General features: G+C 55.1%; 1 protein-coding gene across 20 annotated transcripts in view; it reads left to right on the forward strand.

The window, feature by feature from the left end:
- Window positions 1-17,618, forward strand: part of DNM1 (dynamin 1) — a 45,750-nt gene extending 28,132 nt beyond the window's left edge. For 2 of the 20 annotated variants that reach the window (XM_072778137.1, XM_072778132.1), the window contains exons 12-23: window positions 2,588-2,658; window positions 2,830-2,881; window positions 3,087-3,098; window positions 5,426-5,539; window positions 9,334-9,443; window positions 10,081-10,192; window positions 10,636-10,647; window positions 11,222-11,392; window positions 12,457-12,698; window positions 13,066-13,281; window positions 15,393-15,429; window positions 17,019-17,618. In XM_072778137.1, the coding sequence (XP_072634238.1) occupies window positions 2,588-2,658; window positions 2,830-2,881; window positions 3,087-3,098; window positions 5,426-5,539; window positions 9,334-9,443; window positions 10,081-10,192; window positions 10,636-10,647; window positions 11,222-11,392; window positions 12,457-12,698; window positions 13,066-13,281; window positions 15,393-15,414 (1,134 nt within the window). In that variant the 3' untranslated portion in view covers window positions 15,415-15,429; window positions 17,019-17,618. Of the gene's footprint in view, window positions 1-2,587; window positions 2,659-2,829; window positions 2,882-3,086; window positions 3,099-5,425; window positions 5,540-9,333; window positions 9,444-10,080; window positions 10,193-10,635; window positions 10,648-11,221; window positions 11,393-12,456; window positions 12,699-13,065; window positions 13,282-15,392; window positions 15,430-15,978; window positions 15,981-16,357 lie in introns of all 20 variants that reach the window. The other 18 variants (XM_072778124.1, XM_072778123.1, XM_072778126.1 and 15 more) reach the window with 14 other exon arrangements.
- Window positions 17,619-17,989: the final 371 nt, after the last annotated feature.

Genomic DNA, 17,989 nt, shown 5'->3' on the forward strand with positions numbered 1-17,989 from the left:
AAGGTCCATCTATGCCAGGTGTCAGAATTCACTTCTTTAAAAAAAAATTTAACCTCAATTAATTAACATATAGCGTATTATTGGTTTCAGAGGTAGAGGTCAGTGATTCATCAGTTCCAATGCTCAGTACGTCATGTGCCCTCCTTAATGCCCATCACCCAGTTACACCATCCCGCTACCCTCCTCCAGCCACCCTCAATTTGTTTCCTATGATTAAGAGTCTCTTATGGTTTGTCTCCCTCTCTGATTTTGTCTTGTTTTATATTTCCCTCCCTTGACCTATGCTCCTCTGTTTTGATTCTTAAATTCCACACAAGTGAAATCACGTGATCATTGTCTTTCTCTGATTGACTTATTTCACTCAGAATAATACCCTCTAGTTCCATCTATGTCATTACAAATGTCAAGGTTTCGGTTTTTTGATGGCTGAATAATATTCCATCATAATATTTATCATATATATATATATCACATCTTATTTTTTTAAACTTTTTTTTAAGATTTATTTATTTATTCATTCAGAGAGAGAGAGAGAGAGAGGCAGAGACACAGGCAGAGGGAGAAGCGGGCTTCATGCAGGAAGCCCGATACGGGACTCGATCCGGGGTCTCCAGGATCACGCCCTGGGCTACAGGTGGCACTAAATTGCTGCGCCACCGGGGCTGCCCTATGCCACATCTTATTTATCCATTCATCTGTCAGTGGACATCTGGGCTTTTTCCATGGTTTGGCTACTGTGGACATTGCTGCTATGAACATTGGGTCGTAGGTGCCCCTTCTGAATTCCCTTCCTTTCTAAGGAATACCTGAACACTATTCTATTGCCTGTATATGCTTTCATTTCATTTCAATAGTTTATCAGATATTCATTCATTCAATCACAAACATAGTCACTCAATGCCACCTCTGAGCTGGGAGGAGCAGAGATGAGCAGGCCCCTTCCAGGCTCATGGGCGAGTCCTCCTTACTTGTCCAACTCTCTGTCACCTTTCTATCTATACCTGCTTCTGGCTTCCAATTCCTAGCCTCCATCCTCACACGCCCTTTCTCCACCACGGTGCTGCCGCCCCAGTCATTCATATCTTTATTGTAAGTTTTGAATCCTCACTGATCTCTTTAATTACGAAAGTGATAAATACTTAATAAAATCTTCAGCCCCGCTCACAATCTCTCTCAAAAATAAGTACAATCTTTTTTTAAAAAAGAGAGATCTTATCTATTTATTTGAGAGAGAGAGTGAGAGAGAGCACAAGTTGGGGAGGAGGGCAGAGGGAGAGGGACAAGCAGACTCCCCACTGAGCAGGGAGTTTGATGAGAGGGCTCAGTCCCAGGACCCTGGGATCATGACCTGAGCCTAAGGCAGATGCTTAACGCACTGAACCACCCAGGTGCCCCAAGGCATTTTCCCCCTAGGCATATACACATTCCAGATTCCATCTTAATCTTCAGTAACTGCAGTCCTGCTGTGTGTCTTGTCTTTTTCCTCTAAAGATAATTGTAGTAGCTAACATCTGTTGAATGCCCATTACATGTCAGACATGTGATCTGCCTCATTTCATTGTGTCTTCACCACTCCCAGGAGGCAGACCACTTCATCTGATGAACTGGAGACTTAGTGAGCACAGGTTTATTATGGAAAGCAGTGGCGCTTGGGTCGAAACTCAGCAGTGTGCGTCAGGCATGTCACTCTGGTCAGAACTCAGTTACAAATCCCATCACTCATCCTGGGATTTTCCAATGCCAGAACCTAGAAATTGTCTTCATTCTTTTGAACAGCTATAGAGAGCTTTATTGTTCAGAGGATCCAATAATCTATTTCACCTTCTGATGGTCATTGGCTTGTTGAAAATTTTTCTCCTTTACAAACTACACCACACTGAACACCCTGATATACATATATCATTGCTCACTTTGTGAGTCTATGTATCTATCTCTAGATGTGAATATGTGCATTTTAATATTGTTCAATATTGCCAAATTACCCTCCAAGAAGGTGATCCTAACTTGTACTTCCACCAACAGTATATGAGAATCCATCTTCCCACAATGCCCACACTGGTCATTACCAATATTTATTATTAATTTGATAGGTTATAAAAGGGTCTCATTCTTTAGTTATGAGGGTGAGCATTCTTTTACATAGACTTATTGATTACATGTATTACCTCTATGAATTACCCATTCATGTTCTTTTTTTTTTTTTTTTATGATAGTCACAGAGAGAGAGAGAGAGAGGCAGAGACACAGGCAGAGGGAGAAGCAGGCTCCATGCACTGGGAGCCTGATGTGGGATTCGATCCCGGGTCTCCAGGATCGCGCCCTGGGCCAAAGGCAGGCGCCAAACCGCTGCGCCACCCAGGGATCCCCACCCATTCATGTTCTTTGGCTATTTTGATTTGTGTTTTTGTGTCTGTCATTTATTTACTCATAGGAACTCTTTATTTATTATGGGTACTATTACTGATGCATTGATTGATATATTATGGGTTCTATATATGCTATAAGTATGTTTCTTCCAGCCTTTCATGCATTTTTAAAACCCTGTCATATTTTTTCCACTTGCCTGTTGACCTGCATATCCTCAAAGGTTATGCTCCTCATCGATATTGAGCTGGCGTACATGAATACCAATCATGAGGACTTCATAGGCTTTGCCAAGTGAGTGCTCCCTAGGCTAAGAAGTGACACCTCTAGTGTGTGTGTGTGTGTGTGTGTAGGACCCAGGCCTGTTGGGTTAACCCTCTGGGTCTGGTGCCCACTGAGCAGTGGCATTGAAGCTAGGCCTCTTGAGAGGAGAAGTTCTGAGACTCTTCCTTCTCTTCTTCTTAGTGCTCAGCAGAGGAGCAACCAGATGAACAAGAAGAAGGCTTCAGGGAACCAGGTGAGTGAACCCCAGTGCCCCAGCCGGAGGGATGGAGGGTGCCGGATGGACGCCAAGCTCTGAGAGCCCCCTCCCCCGAGGGGAAGGGTCTCACAGGGGCCAGGGATCCTATCAGCTGCCAGCCACAAGCCTCCCACTCTGCCTCAGTAACCCTCTCTCCTCTCTCCCGATGCTTCTCGTGGTTGCTATGGTTACCTCTTTGCAGGATGAGATTCTGGTGAGTACCAGGACTGGGGCTCTTGGCTTGTATAGCGAAGGGGAGGAGGGGACCCATTAGTAGTGGGGATGCCCAGGGGGCAAAAGGGCACTCTTTGGCTTGAGCTGCTTGCACATACCAGCACATGGGTGCCCACACATGCTCTCAGTCCAGAGGCAAGGCCTGGCCATTCAGAGTCCCATCAACCTGTCCATTAGTGCGCATGAGCTAAGCTTCTACTTCAGTCAGAGGTAGACCATTTGGGCTGGGCGGGCACAAATGGCTGGCAGGGGCCTGGCACTCAGTGGGTGCTCCTCAAATATCTGTTGGATGGATGGATGCATGCATGGATGGATGGATGGATGGATGGAAGAGAAATATGTTTTTAAGATAGCCATCTCTACTGGAAAGTTGAGTAAAGAGATAAATGAATGTCAAGAGACAAGTCCCTCCTTGCCCATTCTGTCCTTCAGATTTCTGCTGAAACACCACTTCTTACCCCCACCTGTACCCACAAGCCATGGTCTGGAATCTTCCAGAGGCCATAGTTTCTTTATGACAATCTAGGTGTTTGTGTGATTATTGGGTTCATACCTATTTCCCTCTCAAACCCCATGAGGGGAAGGGTTGGGTCTCTCTTGTCCATCAGCAAGTCTTCAGCCCTACAGCCTAGTGCCTGACATAGAGCAGGTGCTCAGTAGAACTAAGGCATCAATGAGTGTAATATCTGAGTTCAGCAAACACTCGGTGGTGCCTACACTGCACAGGCTGCCAGACAGGAGTCAGATTCTGGCCCTGCCCCCTGGAGACCTGAGCCTGCCATCAGGCCCCAGCAGGATGGGAGTTGGAGGGGCAGGAGGTTTCTGGTGCAGGAGCTCTGCAAGGGGGTTTAGCAGAGCTGGGGGTGGCCAAGAGAGGACAAAGCCTGCAGGTCAGAGCAGGGAGTAGAGTGACAAGGTCTGCTCATGAGATACTGGGGTAGGGAGTGCCAGGGCATGGCATTTGGACTCAGTTCCAAAGATAGTGACAAGACACTAAGGTCCTTATCGGACCTGGACAGGGTAGGAGAGGCACCACAGAGCACCTGGCTACCTTGTTTCTGTTAATGGCTAAGGTAGCTACTCAGCTACTGATCCACTATGTCACTTGGGTTCTCTGCAAGGTTCCTGGGGAAGCCAGAGGGTCGAGGAGGGTTCCAGGAGGCCTCAGAAGCAGGCTTTCCTGCCAGCCCCAGGCTCCTCGGCTCTTCTCTGGATGCTTAGAGAAGCCAGGGAGGTCAGGGCTAGGGGAAGGAGAAGAGAGAGTTCCCTCCTCCTCAGTTTGGCCCACCCCCAGGGTCTAGTTAGTGGCCTTGCCCTTGGAGTAGAATCTACAGGCCTTGTTTGTGGTGATGGCTCAGGATGGTCTTGGGGACAGCTGCTTCCTGCTGGAAAACAGATCTTTGCCTATTTCTCTGGGGTCCTCTGGGAGGAAGGGCCTGTTCAATTCATGCTCAGCCTTTCACCCTGTTCCCAAGCCCTACCACCCTGCTCCCATTCAGGGCCTGAGACCAAAGACCCTCAGAACCATTCATGTTTTCATGCCACAAACATTTATTGATCACTTACTGGTTGCCAGGCACACTGCAAGGCGCTGGGATATGCCAGTGAGTAGGCAAAAGAGTTCATAATTTAGCAAGGCAGTCTGACATCAACAGATAATCGCTCACTCTCTCTCGCTCTCACACACAGACACACACAGACATACACATGACACACAATCTTGAAACCTCAGTCATTGTCATAGGAGAAGACTTAAGGGAGTTGTAAAAGACAGTAAGATGACAATGAGGGTCCTGACTTATACTGGGGTCAGGGAGTGCCTGCCTGAGAATGTGACTTTTGAGCTGATACCCAGAGGGTATGGAGGAATTCAGCAGGCCAACAGGAGGGAAGTGCTTTCTAGGCAGAGACAGCAGCAGCACTTACATAGTCACTGAGATCAGAAACAAGTCTTAGAATTAAGTGGATCTTAAGCTGAAAAGACATTGCCCAGTTGGCTCCCTACACTCTACTTGCATACTTTTAGCGGTGGGGAGCTCATCCCCTACCAAGGCTACCAGTCCCCTACTCAGATGGCTCTGACTATCAGAAGGCTCTCTATCCTGAGCTGACCTATGCCTTCCTCTGTCTTCCAGTCTGTTACTTGTGGTTCAAAACAGGGCAGGTCTGGCCCACACCCTCCCTGCCCAGCCAGGCTTCCAAGAGCTGGAGGAGGGGTGGGCTTTTGAGTGTTTCTCTTTGCCTACCCCATCCTCCAGGGAGAGTCCTGGCCTCTCCCCACTGACCTCCTGCCCTCTCACCCTCCAGGTCATCCGGAAGGGCTGGCTGACCATCAACAATATTGGCATCATGAAGGGGGGCTCCAAGGAGTACTGGTTTGTCCTGACCGCTGAGAATCTGTCCTGGTACAAGGATGACGAGGTGAGTAAAGGGCCACTGGTCATCAAAGGGTTTGGCTGGGGCCAGATTCAGGCTCAGACACTACTCCAAGGGCTTGGAGTAGATTGGGCCACCCAACAAACAAAGTTTTTTTTTTTTTTTTTTAATCCCATTAAAGCCCCTTGAATAGAGGTGGCCCGCAAGGATCAGAGGCAGACAATCCTGAGAGCTCATCCAGCGGGAAAGAGAAGGTGCCTTGGCAGGATCAGGGAGCTTGGGGCCAAGTGCCCTGGGGAGGGTAGGCAGGGGCGCCGGGTGCCCCTCCCTGACCCCGCCAGCCTTGTGGCCTTCCTGTTTTCCTGCTCTGGGGTGTGCCGCCTCCCTTGTGGCCCCCACAGACCTATGACACACACATATGTCCAGCTGCCAGACACCCTATTAACCCCTGCACCCCAGTCCCCCAGACCCCACGGGCACAAGAGAGATGCCCTGAGGGCCTCCAGGCCAAGGGGCCAGGAGTGATGGGGCCCTGCAGAGGCTCCACACAAAACCCCTCCCTGCCCACATGGGCTCACAGAATGCCTGCCACCTCCCTCCCTTGCTGCTGGTCTCCTTTAAAAATGAGTCTATTTGGCTTCCACATCTGGATTCCAGAGGTGACCAGAGAGAACAGGGAGGGCTTGGGGCTTTGGGGGGGAGACTTGTGGTAATGAACTCCAGCTGGCCACCCAGTGGGGGAGGGGACCTTCTTCCTGAGGAAGCTTTCGGAGGAGAGGGAGCTCTCAGTGGGGAAGTGGGGCTGGGGTGGGAGCTGTGATTTTGGTCTCTGAGCTCCCTCCTTGATCCCTGCCTCCTCCAAGTCGCCCTGGGCAAGGCCCCCTCCTCCTCATCTTGGGCTGGGCCTTCCGTCGTCACTGGCGGGGGCGCCAAGCCATCTGGACCTCATTACCCCAACCCTGGCCTCTCCCCGAGCATGGGGCCCCTGGAAGGGTTGGAGTGTGAGGTGGCGTGACGTGGGGGGGGTGTCGCTTCCTGCTCTGTCGCTCAGGCAGGCTGCCTAGACCCCCTCATGGGCTGGGGGCACTGATTACTGGCCCTAGGACTCCTGGTGCTCTTAAGTTGGGGCTCCTTATGTGTTGGGCCAGGGGACAGTGTGAACTGGGGCTGAGGGCTGCCCTGTGGGAGAAAGTATCCAAGAGGGACCCCGTCCTTGAGTGGTGGGTTCTTTCTGAGCTTTGTATGTACATTTGAGTTGGGTTGTGTGTGGGAACTGTGCTGAGCATGTGAGGGGTGCAGTAGGGGTGGGTAGTAAGTGCTGGGGGGTGGGGTGTGTGAGGCTGATGGATGATATGTGTGGCGGGAGGGGTGGTGGTGCAGGAGAGTGTTTGGGCTATAAGCATCTAGGTGTGGTTGGGGGAAGACCATGTGTGCCCTTTCTCGGCGTGTAAGTGAAGCTGTATGTAGCAAATGGGCTGGAGGAGGGAGAGTGTGCATGTGGAGCATCTGAGAACATGCGTGTGCTTGGGATGTAAGGATGGGAGAGAGCTTGTGTTCCGTTGTGAGGGTATGTATGTGTGCACAAGCCTGTGGCCTTGAGATGTGCAAGTCTGCTTGCGGCATGAATGTGTGATATTAGTTTGGGTGTGGGAATGTATGTGCCTGAGTGGCAGAGGTGTGCATGTCGAATTGAGTGCGTATGTGTGTGTGTGTGTTGCATGTGAGTGGATTTTTGCACTAGAACAGCTTGCGGACATGGAGGTGGTCTGGGCTGCAGGGAGGATGATCTGTCCCCCTCTCTCCCCAGCTGCCAGCCCTCTAGTCTTTGGGACATGGGCGGCCCTCTGGGCAGACAGGCGGCTCCCCATATCCGTAGTCCTCATTGAACCCCCCCATCTTCTCGGTCTCCCTCTGCCACCCATCAGCATCCCCATCCCGTCTCACAGCACGGTGCCCCCCTCCCTCTACACCTCCTCCCAGCACCCGCTGCACCCCCCAGCAGCCCCCTGCCCCATCTCCGGGTTCCGGTTCTGGGATGGCGGGTGGGGGTCAGTCCAGCTCTCCAGCGGCGGCGCCGAGGGTCTAACCCAGCCCAGCCTAACCAATGTGCAGACTACTGTACAATTTGGGAGTCCTGAACAGATAGTCTAAACACTGGGTAGACGGAGTGGAGGTGTCCTCTGGTCCTTCCAGGCAGCTGTGTCTGTCCGTCGGGTGAGAGCTTCGGCCCCATCTCCTGGAGACCCAAGGCCCCCAGCCCCAGCCCAGCCAGCCCGTGGTCCCCTCTCTGCTCCCGACTCCCCTTCTGCCTCCTTTGACGTGGCAGGGGTGAGCGGGAGCTGTGGCTGGGAAGGAGGGGCCTGGGGAGGGGGCCGGCCGGCAGGAAGGGAGGGGTGGGGGGAGGAGGCCGCTCCTACCTAGAGTCCAACCCCAGAGCACTGGGCGGGTGGTGGCGGGGCCTCCCTCGAACGCTTCCAGATGTTCCCTGGCCGCGTGTGCAACTTCCTTCTCTCCTCCCCCAGCCGCCCTCTGGGGCTCCCGGCCACCCGCCTGGCATAAAGAAGGCTTTATGTGGCTGGACCGGCCAGGCGGGTGTGGAGGGCAGAAGGAGGTGGGCAGGATGGTGCCAGGACCGGGGAGCAGGGTCCCCCTAAATCCATCCCCGACCTGAGATCCTGGATGAGGCTCATGCCCAAGCCCTGAGTCCCTGAGATCCACACAGACATTCCCCGGCCACGGCATGGGTCCTGTGGTGTGGGCACGTGGGGTAACAGGGGTTCCTCCTCCCAGAGCCCCCTCCTGGAGTACCTTCTCTGCAGAACCCCCGGGCCTCCCTTGGACAGCTACAGACAAATGTCGGCCCACAGCAAGCACACATTAGTGTGCACGGAGGCCTGGCCCCCACATGCCCATCCACAGATACATATTACTCCTCCCAGATGACTACAAATAAACCAAACGCATTCAACCTATTCAGCAAACCATATGCACATGAACGTGCAAGCCCACAGTGTTCCCCACAGGCACACTCCATACAAACACAGATATTTACAGCTGCCACATACATCTATGAAACTGTGCACACATCCGCCTTGACACACAGGCCTGCTCACACAAACACATGGCCATGCTAGGCACCTCCCCAGGCACACACATGCCCACACACACACCTACGCAACACAGACACGTGGGCTCACATCACAGTGGTGATATGGTACGTGCTCCAGCTGGCATGTGTTTACACACACAACTACACACATGCTGCACACAGAGACATACCATCTCCAGGCTTGTGCTGTGCGCCTGATTGCTAACACATGGGCGCCTGGGGGGTGGGGCGAGGAGAGGGTGTGGGCTGAGCCAGCCCTTTGAAGCTGCTGGTGCTGGTGGCCCCCCTTCTTGTCTCTATAGTCAGGAAATGAAATCAGCAACTTAGCTAAAGCAGGTCCCATTGGCCAGGCCGGGGGCGAGAGAAGCTTGAGTGAGGGGTCCCTGGCTAGGGCTGGCCTGGACAGCATCCAGGGCTTGCTTGGGGGGTAGTAGGATCCACCCTCCGTCTCGCCACCCTGCCCTCTTGGGCTCTGGCATGTATGCAGAGGTGGTGGGAATGGCTTGAAAGCCACTGGGAACCAGAGGTGCTCAGCAGGTCCAGGGCTCCGTGGCCAGGCTTTTTTCAGACAGCACCTATGCTGTGCAGGGGGCATGGGTGCCCAGAAACCCAGGGCCGCCCTGGGGCTCCAGAGCCCTGCTCCCCCACTGCCCCAAACCTCCGCATGGAACACTCTTAGGATATGAGGCATGGCACCGACCTCACCCATCGCTCCCACCTCTATCCACAGGAGAAAGAGAAGAAATACATGCTCTCCGTGGACAATCTGAAGCTACGGGACGTGGAGAAAGGTTTCATGTCAAGCAAGCACATCTTTGCCCTCTTTAACACTGAGCAGAGGTGGGTCCCCAGACTGCAAGCCCCAAACCACCTTTCCTGAGCAGAAAGGAGAGGGACCTGCTCCAAGCCCCACAGCGAGAGTCATTCCTTTGACAAATATTCAGTCAATCACTTGGTAAGCGCCTGCTCTGCCTAAGACACCCTGCTAAGCATGGGGGACAAAGGGCCCATCAGGCCGGATCCCCTTGTTGCTCAGTGTCCAGCAGGGTTGGTGACAGTACCAGGCCTCTCACCTCTCAAGCCAGGGCTGACCGAGGGTTCAGTACAGCTGCCATCAGGGAGGTCCCCAGAGAGCCAAGGAGGGAGCCAATGGAGGCTGCACAGTCAGGGATGCCCCTCGTATGAGATCTCAGTCCCCCTTCTCCTTTTTAGTATCTTTTTAATAGAGCATTTTACCATTTTTTTCACTGAATCCTTACAATGACCCAGGGAGGCAGGAATTGTTTTTATTAATCCATCTTCCAGGCAAGGAAACAAGCTTGGGAGGTGAGGGGACATGCCCAGGGTCACACAGCTGGGAAATGAGGAAGCCAGGACTGGGCCCCAGGTGTGATGTCCCCAGTCTGTGCATGCCCTTAATCACCTGGGTGAGTGGGTCTCCGAGCCTTCTCCCCTCGCCGCCTGCCCCACCTTGCAGGAATGTCTACAAGGATTATCGGCAGCTGGAACTGGCCTGTGAGACGCAAGAGGAGGTGGATAGCTGGAAGGCCTCTTTCCTGCGGGCTGGCGTATATCCTGAACGCGTTGGGGTGAGTGGAAGGGCAGGGAGGGGGGCAAGTTACTTCTAATAGGGGGCCCTGAATCACTATCCTCAGCGATGCCAAGTCATGTCATCAGGGCTCAGAAATAGCACAGATCCTCCCCCTTACCTGTACTGGGGTGGGATCAGAGTTAAGCCTTCCTCCTGTCCTCCAAAGCCAGTTTTTTGTGAGCCTCCTTGACCACAGATGGCAATTCCTTCATTCTCTTCGTAGAATAGTTCAGGGGGTTTTGTGGCTACCTTCATTTCCCTTCTCTCCTTCACTGTGGTGATGTCTACAGTTGCCTTAGGGTTGGGGTCAAGTGCCCTGGGTTCACTCATCTTTTCCTTTCTGTGTGTGTGTCTGCTTTGGCTGTGCTTGCTGGTGGCGGCGGCGGTGGTGGTGGCAATGCTGGTGTCGTGGCCTCTATGGCTTTGGTGTGGGCCTCCCAGGACAAGGAGAAAGTGAGTGTGCCCCTCTCTCACCTTCTGCCAGGTGTCTCCAGCCTGGCAGCAGCTCTGGCCAGGTCTTTAGAATCAGGAAGGGGGTGGCACCTGGGTGGCTCAGTGGTTGAGCATCGGCCTTAGGCTCAGGGTGTGATCCCAGAGTCCCGGGATCGAGTCCCACATCAGGCTACCCCCAGGGAACCTGCTTCTCCCACTGCCTATGTCTCTACCTCTCTCTGTCTTTCTCATGAATAAATAAAATCTTTTTAACAAGAAAAAAAAAGAATTTTAGAATCAGGAAGGGGCCTTGGAAAGGTCTTTGCTAATTGAGAGACTGGGAGACTGAGGCAAATTCTAGGCACCAAGTTGAGAGTGGAGATAAGGCTGAACAAGGGTTTGGGTGCCTTAGAGACACTGGGGTGGGCAGAGTGCAGACACAGAACGTTTGGAGGAGCCAGTGTCTGTGTGTTCAGGCCCTTTGCTCTCTGTACTCAGTTCTCCAGGCACCCTTCAAGGGGCTGAGACCCTGGGAGTGGCTGGAACCTGGCTACGAGGGCCCAGTCACTCTGATGCCCTCTATTCTCAACGGCAGGCCAGCGAAACAGAGGAGAATGGCTCAGACAGCTTCATGCACTCCATGGACCCACAGCTAGAGCGGCAGGTGGAGACCATCCGGAACCTGGTAGACTCATACATGGCCATCGTGAACAAGACCGTGCGTGACCTCATGCCGAAGACCATCATGCACCTCATGATCAACAATGTGGGTGCAACACTTCGTGGGCAGTGGGTGCTCTTTTGGGACCAGGGAGGGAGTGGCCAGATTGGCCTGGGGGAGGCACAGACCAGTCCCTTGGGATCAGGTCTAGAGAGGTAGGTATAGGTCCACACTAGAGCTGTCCAAAAAGAAATATAATGTGAGCTTTATATATTATTTTGTAGATTCACATACTCAAGTTGTTCCAAACATGCTTAAATATTTCCCAAAAGGGACTAGGAATCACACCTTTTGAGTACTCCCTGACCATGTTTTGAAATGCGCGCCCTGCAGAACCACTACCACCCATGGCTTAGTGAAAAAGCATGGCCCCCAGGGAATTAGAACTGTATTTCAATCCTGGCTTTGCCACAAATTCTGTTTGACTTTCAGTAAACTACCCTTCCTGAGCCTCTGTTTCCCTCTATGTAAAAATATGGATAATAATAGAGTTGAGAATTAAGGGAATATAAAGTGCAGAGCAGCACAGTGCCTGGCACATAGTAGGAGTAGGTGCTCAACATATATTTAAATAACGAATAAGTGAGACACAGACCTATGGTGTAAAAACCTCAGTGCCTCCCCATGAATATCCCGGGGCCTGCGCCAGGTAGCACCTGTAGAGCATAAAGGAGCCCACCACCTACACATAGAGACTCAGATTTCACCCAATCCAGGCATGTATTTACATCTGCTACTCAAGGGCTTGGGAATTTTTAAAATGCCATCTACCTTATTTTGGCCCCGTGGATTGTGCAAGTCCTTGGAAGGGGTTATAACTATCCCATTTTACAGATGAGGAAACTGAGGCTGAAACAATGCTGAATAACTAGGTGTGCTGGTTGCATGGTAGGCCCTGAGTGCCCTCCCGTATCTATGACCTTGGACAGGTCAGTTTTCCCCTCTGGACCATCTGAGAAAAGGGCAAGCATGGAGACGGGAAAGCGGGGGAGATCTCTGAGTGGCAAAGCCAGGACCACCGAGCTCCCAGTCCAGCGCACGGTCCCCCAAGGCGGCCAGACTGGCACAGGCGTCAGGTCCTAGCCCCTCCTCTCTTGGCGCGCCCGCAGACGAAGGAATTCATCTTCTCGGAGCTGCTCGCCAACCTGTACTCGTGCGGGGACCAGAACACACTGATGGAGGAGTCGGCGGAGCAGGCGCAACGGCGCGACGAGATGCTGCGCATGTACCACGCACTGAAGGAGGCGCTCAGCATCATCGGCGATATCAACACGACCACCGTCAGCACGCCCATGCCCCCGCCCGTGGACGACTCCTGGCTGCAGGTGCAGAGCGTACCGGCCGGACGCAGGTACCAGGGCCGGCCCCCACGGCCCCAAAGCCCCCCAACCCGGGGCCCGCGGGAGGTGGGCCGGGACCGGGCAGTGGCGCGCCCGCGTCACCGGAACGGCTCCCACCTGGAGCAGGGGGCGGGGCTTAGAGATGGGCGGGGCTTGACGCGGGGCGGGGCTTGCCGTGAAGCGCTGGCTGCGGGGCTGGGTGGAGCTGGAACTTCGGAGCCGCCCGAGGCGGGGCTTAACCTCCCGGAACGAGTAGGGCGCGGCGAGGCGGGGCTTCCGCGCATGGGCGTGACCGGCGCTGGGCTGGGGCGGGGCCTCAGGATGGGGCGGAGCTACTCATCTCCTCCCTCCTTGTTTTCCGCGCCCTGTCGTCCGCAGGTCACCCACGTCCAGCCCCACGCCGCAGCGCCGAGCCCCCGCCGTGCCCCCAGCCCGGCCCGGGTCGCGGGGCCCTGCTCCTGGGCCTCCGCCTGCTGGGTCCGCCCTGGGGGGGGCGCCCCCCGTGCCCTCCAGGCCGGGGGCTTCCCCTGACCCCTTCGGTCCTCCCCCCCAGGTGCCCTCGCGCCCCAACCGCGCCCCGCCCGGGGTCCCCAGGTGAGTGGGGGCTGAATGCGGCGGGAGAGACCACCGGGCGGGCGTAGCCGGGAGGAAGGGAGGGCCAGAGCCCGCCCTCTCCATCCAGGGCGCTAGGACGCGGACGTGGACGCTGGAGCCACGGGAGGTGTGGCCGAGGGCTGGCGGAGCCTGGCCCCCCAGGGGGCGCTGAGTCCCGGAGGTGGTCGTTTCTGGGGAGGGGGCCATGGGACTCATCCCACCTGCCCCCTTCTTTCTAGCACTTGCATGGCGCTTCCCTCCCTCTTCACTTCTCTCCTCCACCCGTTGCATTCCTCCTTTCTCCTCGCACTCCTCCCTCTCCTCCCTTCTCCATTCTGCCCTCAACTTCTCTCTCCCAGTCCCTGGTGACCTACCTCAGGTCCGGGGATCTGAACCCGGATCCTCTCCAGATGTGGAATTTGTTCACTTACACTCAGGGCTGCTCTGAGTCCTGACTCTCTGAGCTGTCCCAGGGGGCATCTGGCCTCTGGCCCACAGGAACAGAGGCCAGGCTGTGACTGACCAGCAAGGTGTGTGATGTGTGTGTGGGCGTGCACACAAGTGTGAGTGTAAGAATGGCATCCAGGCACGGGCTAGGACATGGAACAGCTGGGAAAGGGGACTGGGAGCCATGGGGCAGTCTAATGGCTTTCTTCTTTTGCCCTGCCTCTGGCCCAACCTGGCCTGAACCAACATGGTGGGTATGGAGGCAGGAGTGGGTGAAGGCTGCCCCATTTTCCCGGAGATTTCCAAGGAAAAGGATTCTACATCGTCCCTTGGATTTGCCTTCTTGACTCATGACCATTTTTCAAGGAAGCTCATTCTGATCCCTGTTTCCAGTGGCCACATTCTTTGAGGAGAAGCACATCAGATCAGTAGCAACCACTTGTGTTTCCACATGCCTGGAGGGTAGGGCCTCGCCTTCTTGGGTCTAGCCTCCATGGACCCCAAATGAAGCAGAGATGGGACTTGCTTCCATGGTGATCTGATGACCAAAGCAGATGGGGTAAAGCAGGCAGCATGGTAGTTGGTCGAGAGTGCGGGATTGGAGTCCAGATGTTCTGGTTCACCCTGGGCTTTCGGCAAGTCACTTTCTCTTCCAGGGCCTTAGTTTCCCTTCTACCACATGATATTTAACATTCTGCCTTTCTCCCAGGGTTGGTGTGAGGATCAAGGGAGACAGTGACTGTAGAACTGTCTGCAGTTCTACAGTTCAGACTGTAGCCACAAACTGCAGATGTGGCTATAGGAGCACTTTGCTAACTTCTCTTGTGAGTCGAGATTCTTAAGGGTATTTGACATGCCCAGGTGTGACATATGGGAAGAGGAAGATTTGGCACCTGCTCTAACTCCAGTCTCACTAACATACAGGAAATGCTTGGCAAGTCACCGCCTTGCCTCGGGGAAGAGAACAGTCTGGGATGCTTCAAGACAGATTGACCTAGGGGAGGTCTGGGGGCTGATTGAGATAAGACTCAGGTGATGAGGAGTCAGGGGCGTCGGTATGGAGCAGCAATGAAGGCAAAGGTTTAGCTTGGGATGCATTGAGGAGAGCCGCTGGCCAGAGAAGAGTGCAGATAGAATGAGGAAGAATAAGAAAAGGTTGCCGTGGGTACAGTGGGGGCAGGCTGCAGAACCTTAAAAATTCTTGGGACTCAATGCTATGGGGACTAGGGAGCCATGGAAGGTTCTCGGGCAGAGAAATGACAGCTGGACCCTGAGAAAGCAAGTCCTGTCCCTTATGGAGCATTGCAGGTGGCCCTCTGAGCACTCCAGGCACGAATGTGCAGGGAGCTGGTGCAAATGCCTCCTGTGTATGGGCGAGCTTCTGTGTCGTGACTCAGCCCACGCGTGTGCTTCAATGTGCCGAGTGGCTGCATGCCCCGATCCGTGCTGCACGTGCCAGCCAGTGAGGGTGCTGGGCAGCGGGAGGTGGGGGAGGTGTATGCGTGTTGTCTGTGGGCATGTGTGTCAGTGTGTGCATGCGGGGCCGTGGGGCCTCCCAGCATGTGTGTGCACGCCCGGGCGTGTGCGTGTGCGTGACCCCCACCCCCCAGGCCTGCCCTGTCTGTGCGTGTGAACTGCCATGTTGATCTCGTGCTGTCTTTCAGAATCACTATCAGTGACCCCTGAGGAGCGTCAGCCACGGTAGGTGCATACATGCCTCTCTGCCTGCTGCATGAACAGTGTGTCTGCCCCCCGCCCCCCGCCGCTGCACCAGCTCCACACTGGGGGGCGCACCTGGGACCTCAGAGCCAGGCTCCCCTCCCTCTCCCTTCTGCAGCTCCAGACTTATTCTTTCCTCTTTCTGTCCTCGCTGCCAGCTGGCTCTCTCACCTCCCTCTCAGCGAGCCTCGGGACTCAGTGCCACTGCTCAAGACCTCCATGGCTGAGCCTGGGGAGCTCTTGGGACAGGCTCCGCGCCCGAGCTGGCAGACACAGGTGCTCTCTGGAGCCATCAGAGAGGACAGAGGGCTCATGGTTTATGGTGTAGAGGCAGGAACCTTGGAGGGGGTTGTGCGTGGGGCTGAACTCAGCCAGCCAGGCTTGGAACTTTGTCCTGGGGGTGCCACACTCATTGTCCAACCTGAGCCAAGCTGTCGGGGCAGGGCAGCCAGCTCCCAGCTCAGGAGCTCTGGGAACCGAGGCCATGATAGGGCAGAGGAGGTCACAGCCCCACCTCCTCTATGGTGCCAGCAGTTGAGCAGCAATTTGGGGCGAAGGCTCTGGTTTGCTGATTTCTGAAAGCTGGAGGGCCCTGTCCACAGTGTACGGGCGAGGTAGGATCACGCAGCCTGTTCCTCTCCCTCCTGGTATGGTCATGCTTGTGACGGCACTACAAACGACAGTGTCCTCTGCCCCAGATGAAGCACCGTAAGCCAGCCCTCAGGCTCCCGGGCCTAGGCCTGGTGCTCCTGGGGTGACCTACACTTTTCAGCCAAGGGGACGACAGTGTCCACCAATCTAGGCAAATCAGCTTTTCTGAGTCCCACCCTGGTTGGGCCGCACATGCGCCCAGCAACCCACCTGCCACTCTGTCCCTGCCGCTGACTCTCACTCTTCTGCTTTTCCCCAGCAGGAAGGGCCCAGCCTCACCTACGCGACCTGTGGTCCCCCGGCCAGCTGAGGCTCCCCTCTTAGACTTATAAGCCTGTGGCCGCTGGCATCCGGCTTGCCTGACCTCCCTGCCTCCCCAGGGTCCCTTCTGAGGACTCCGGGCTTTCTGCCCACCCAGAGGGGCCTCCAGGTGCCCCCTCCAGCCATCCTTTTAGCTTTGCCCTCCTGGTTCAAACACTGTTCTTTCTCCTGTCTCTCTCCACGAGGACTGGTGGCTGTGGCATGGGGCGTCAGGACCCACATTCCGAGACTAGGGCTGGTCCTGGGCCAGTACATTGGAAGACATGGGGGCCAGAAAAGAGGGAAGGCAGAGGGGCCGAGCATGTGCCTGGAGCTGTGGGTGCACTGCCTGGTGGTGTATGAGAGACCGGCGTGCGTGGCAGAGGGAGGGCCGCCCCGGCCTCCATCCAAGACCCCTGGGAAGCTGTGGCCCCCACCCACCTCCAGTTCCTCCTACCTTCCCTTTCTCTCTCCTCCATTCCAGAACCCTTGCCCACACCCTCAGCTTTGTTTTCGCCCCCTGTCCTCCCCTCCTACCCCACCGGGCTTGGCTGCCCTTGCCTTACCAGTTCTCTTCCTCCTTCTCTCCGTTCTCTTTTTGCTTTCTCTCCAACTGCCAGCCGATCGGGTCAGGCAAGTCCGTCCCGTCCTGAGAGCCCCAGGCCCCCCTTCGACCTCTAACCAGATCCCTCTATTCCTCGGAGACCTCCCTTTCCAAGCCTGCCTGGACGGCTGTTCTGTGACTTGACAGTGGCTCCCCAGCCCCAAAGCCTCCCCCTTCATCTGTGACTTAGTCTGTTGTAGTGGTGAGCTGACACATCCAGGCGTGATATTGGTGAAAACTTGTGCCCCTCTGTGGTATTGCTCCTATCCCATTCTATAAATAACTATAAATACACACACACACACACACACACACACATACATATATGGCTGCCACAGCCTCGCCTCTAGTGTTGGGAACCAATCACCACGCTGTCCTTGAGGAGTCTTGTGGTCCAACTACAGGGGAACACTGTCACCCTGACATCCCCCTCTCCAAAGTGTGCCACCTCCGATGAGCCTCCCTGTCATGCCCGGCCTGTGGACGGCCACTCTTCCGTCCCTCCCCCGCTCGAGCACAGGGGGGCGCTGTACTGGCAGCTGTGTGGTCCTCTGCCACCAGTCTTGCTGTCTCTTGGCTGAGAATAAAACCCATTTCTGGACGATGGGAGACTGTCCTCTGCTGGCTTGTGTTTTTGTGGAGTTCAGGGGAAGGGGAAGGCTTCAACCTTGGGATGAAGCGGTGGGGAAGGGCCCCACCATTGCTAGGGTGTTGGGATGAGTGGCGAAGAGAGGTCCTGTCCTTTCCAGGGCCTACTGGGAAAGCACCTGCGGGTTCATGGGTTATCTTTCTGGGAAGCCTGCTCTGCCCACTAGGGGGCAGGGGCACCAACTCAGCCCAGAAGGAGGATTGGGGGCCCCTGGCACGCACTGTGCAGGGGAAGGACAACAGGCCACCAGAGGGCCAGGGTGATGAGAGGGCAAAGTGCCTGAACTGGAAGGCAGCACTCTTGGTGCGAGGACCCTGCTTTCCCCAACCCAGGATTAG

Source organism: Canis lupus, chromosome 16, assembly GCF_048164855.1.
Source record: "Canis lupus baileyi chromosome 16, mCanLup2.hap1, whole genome shotgun sequence".
NCBI classification, from domain to species: domain Eukaryota; kingdom Metazoa; phylum Chordata; class Mammalia; order Carnivora; family Canidae; genus Canis; species Canis lupus.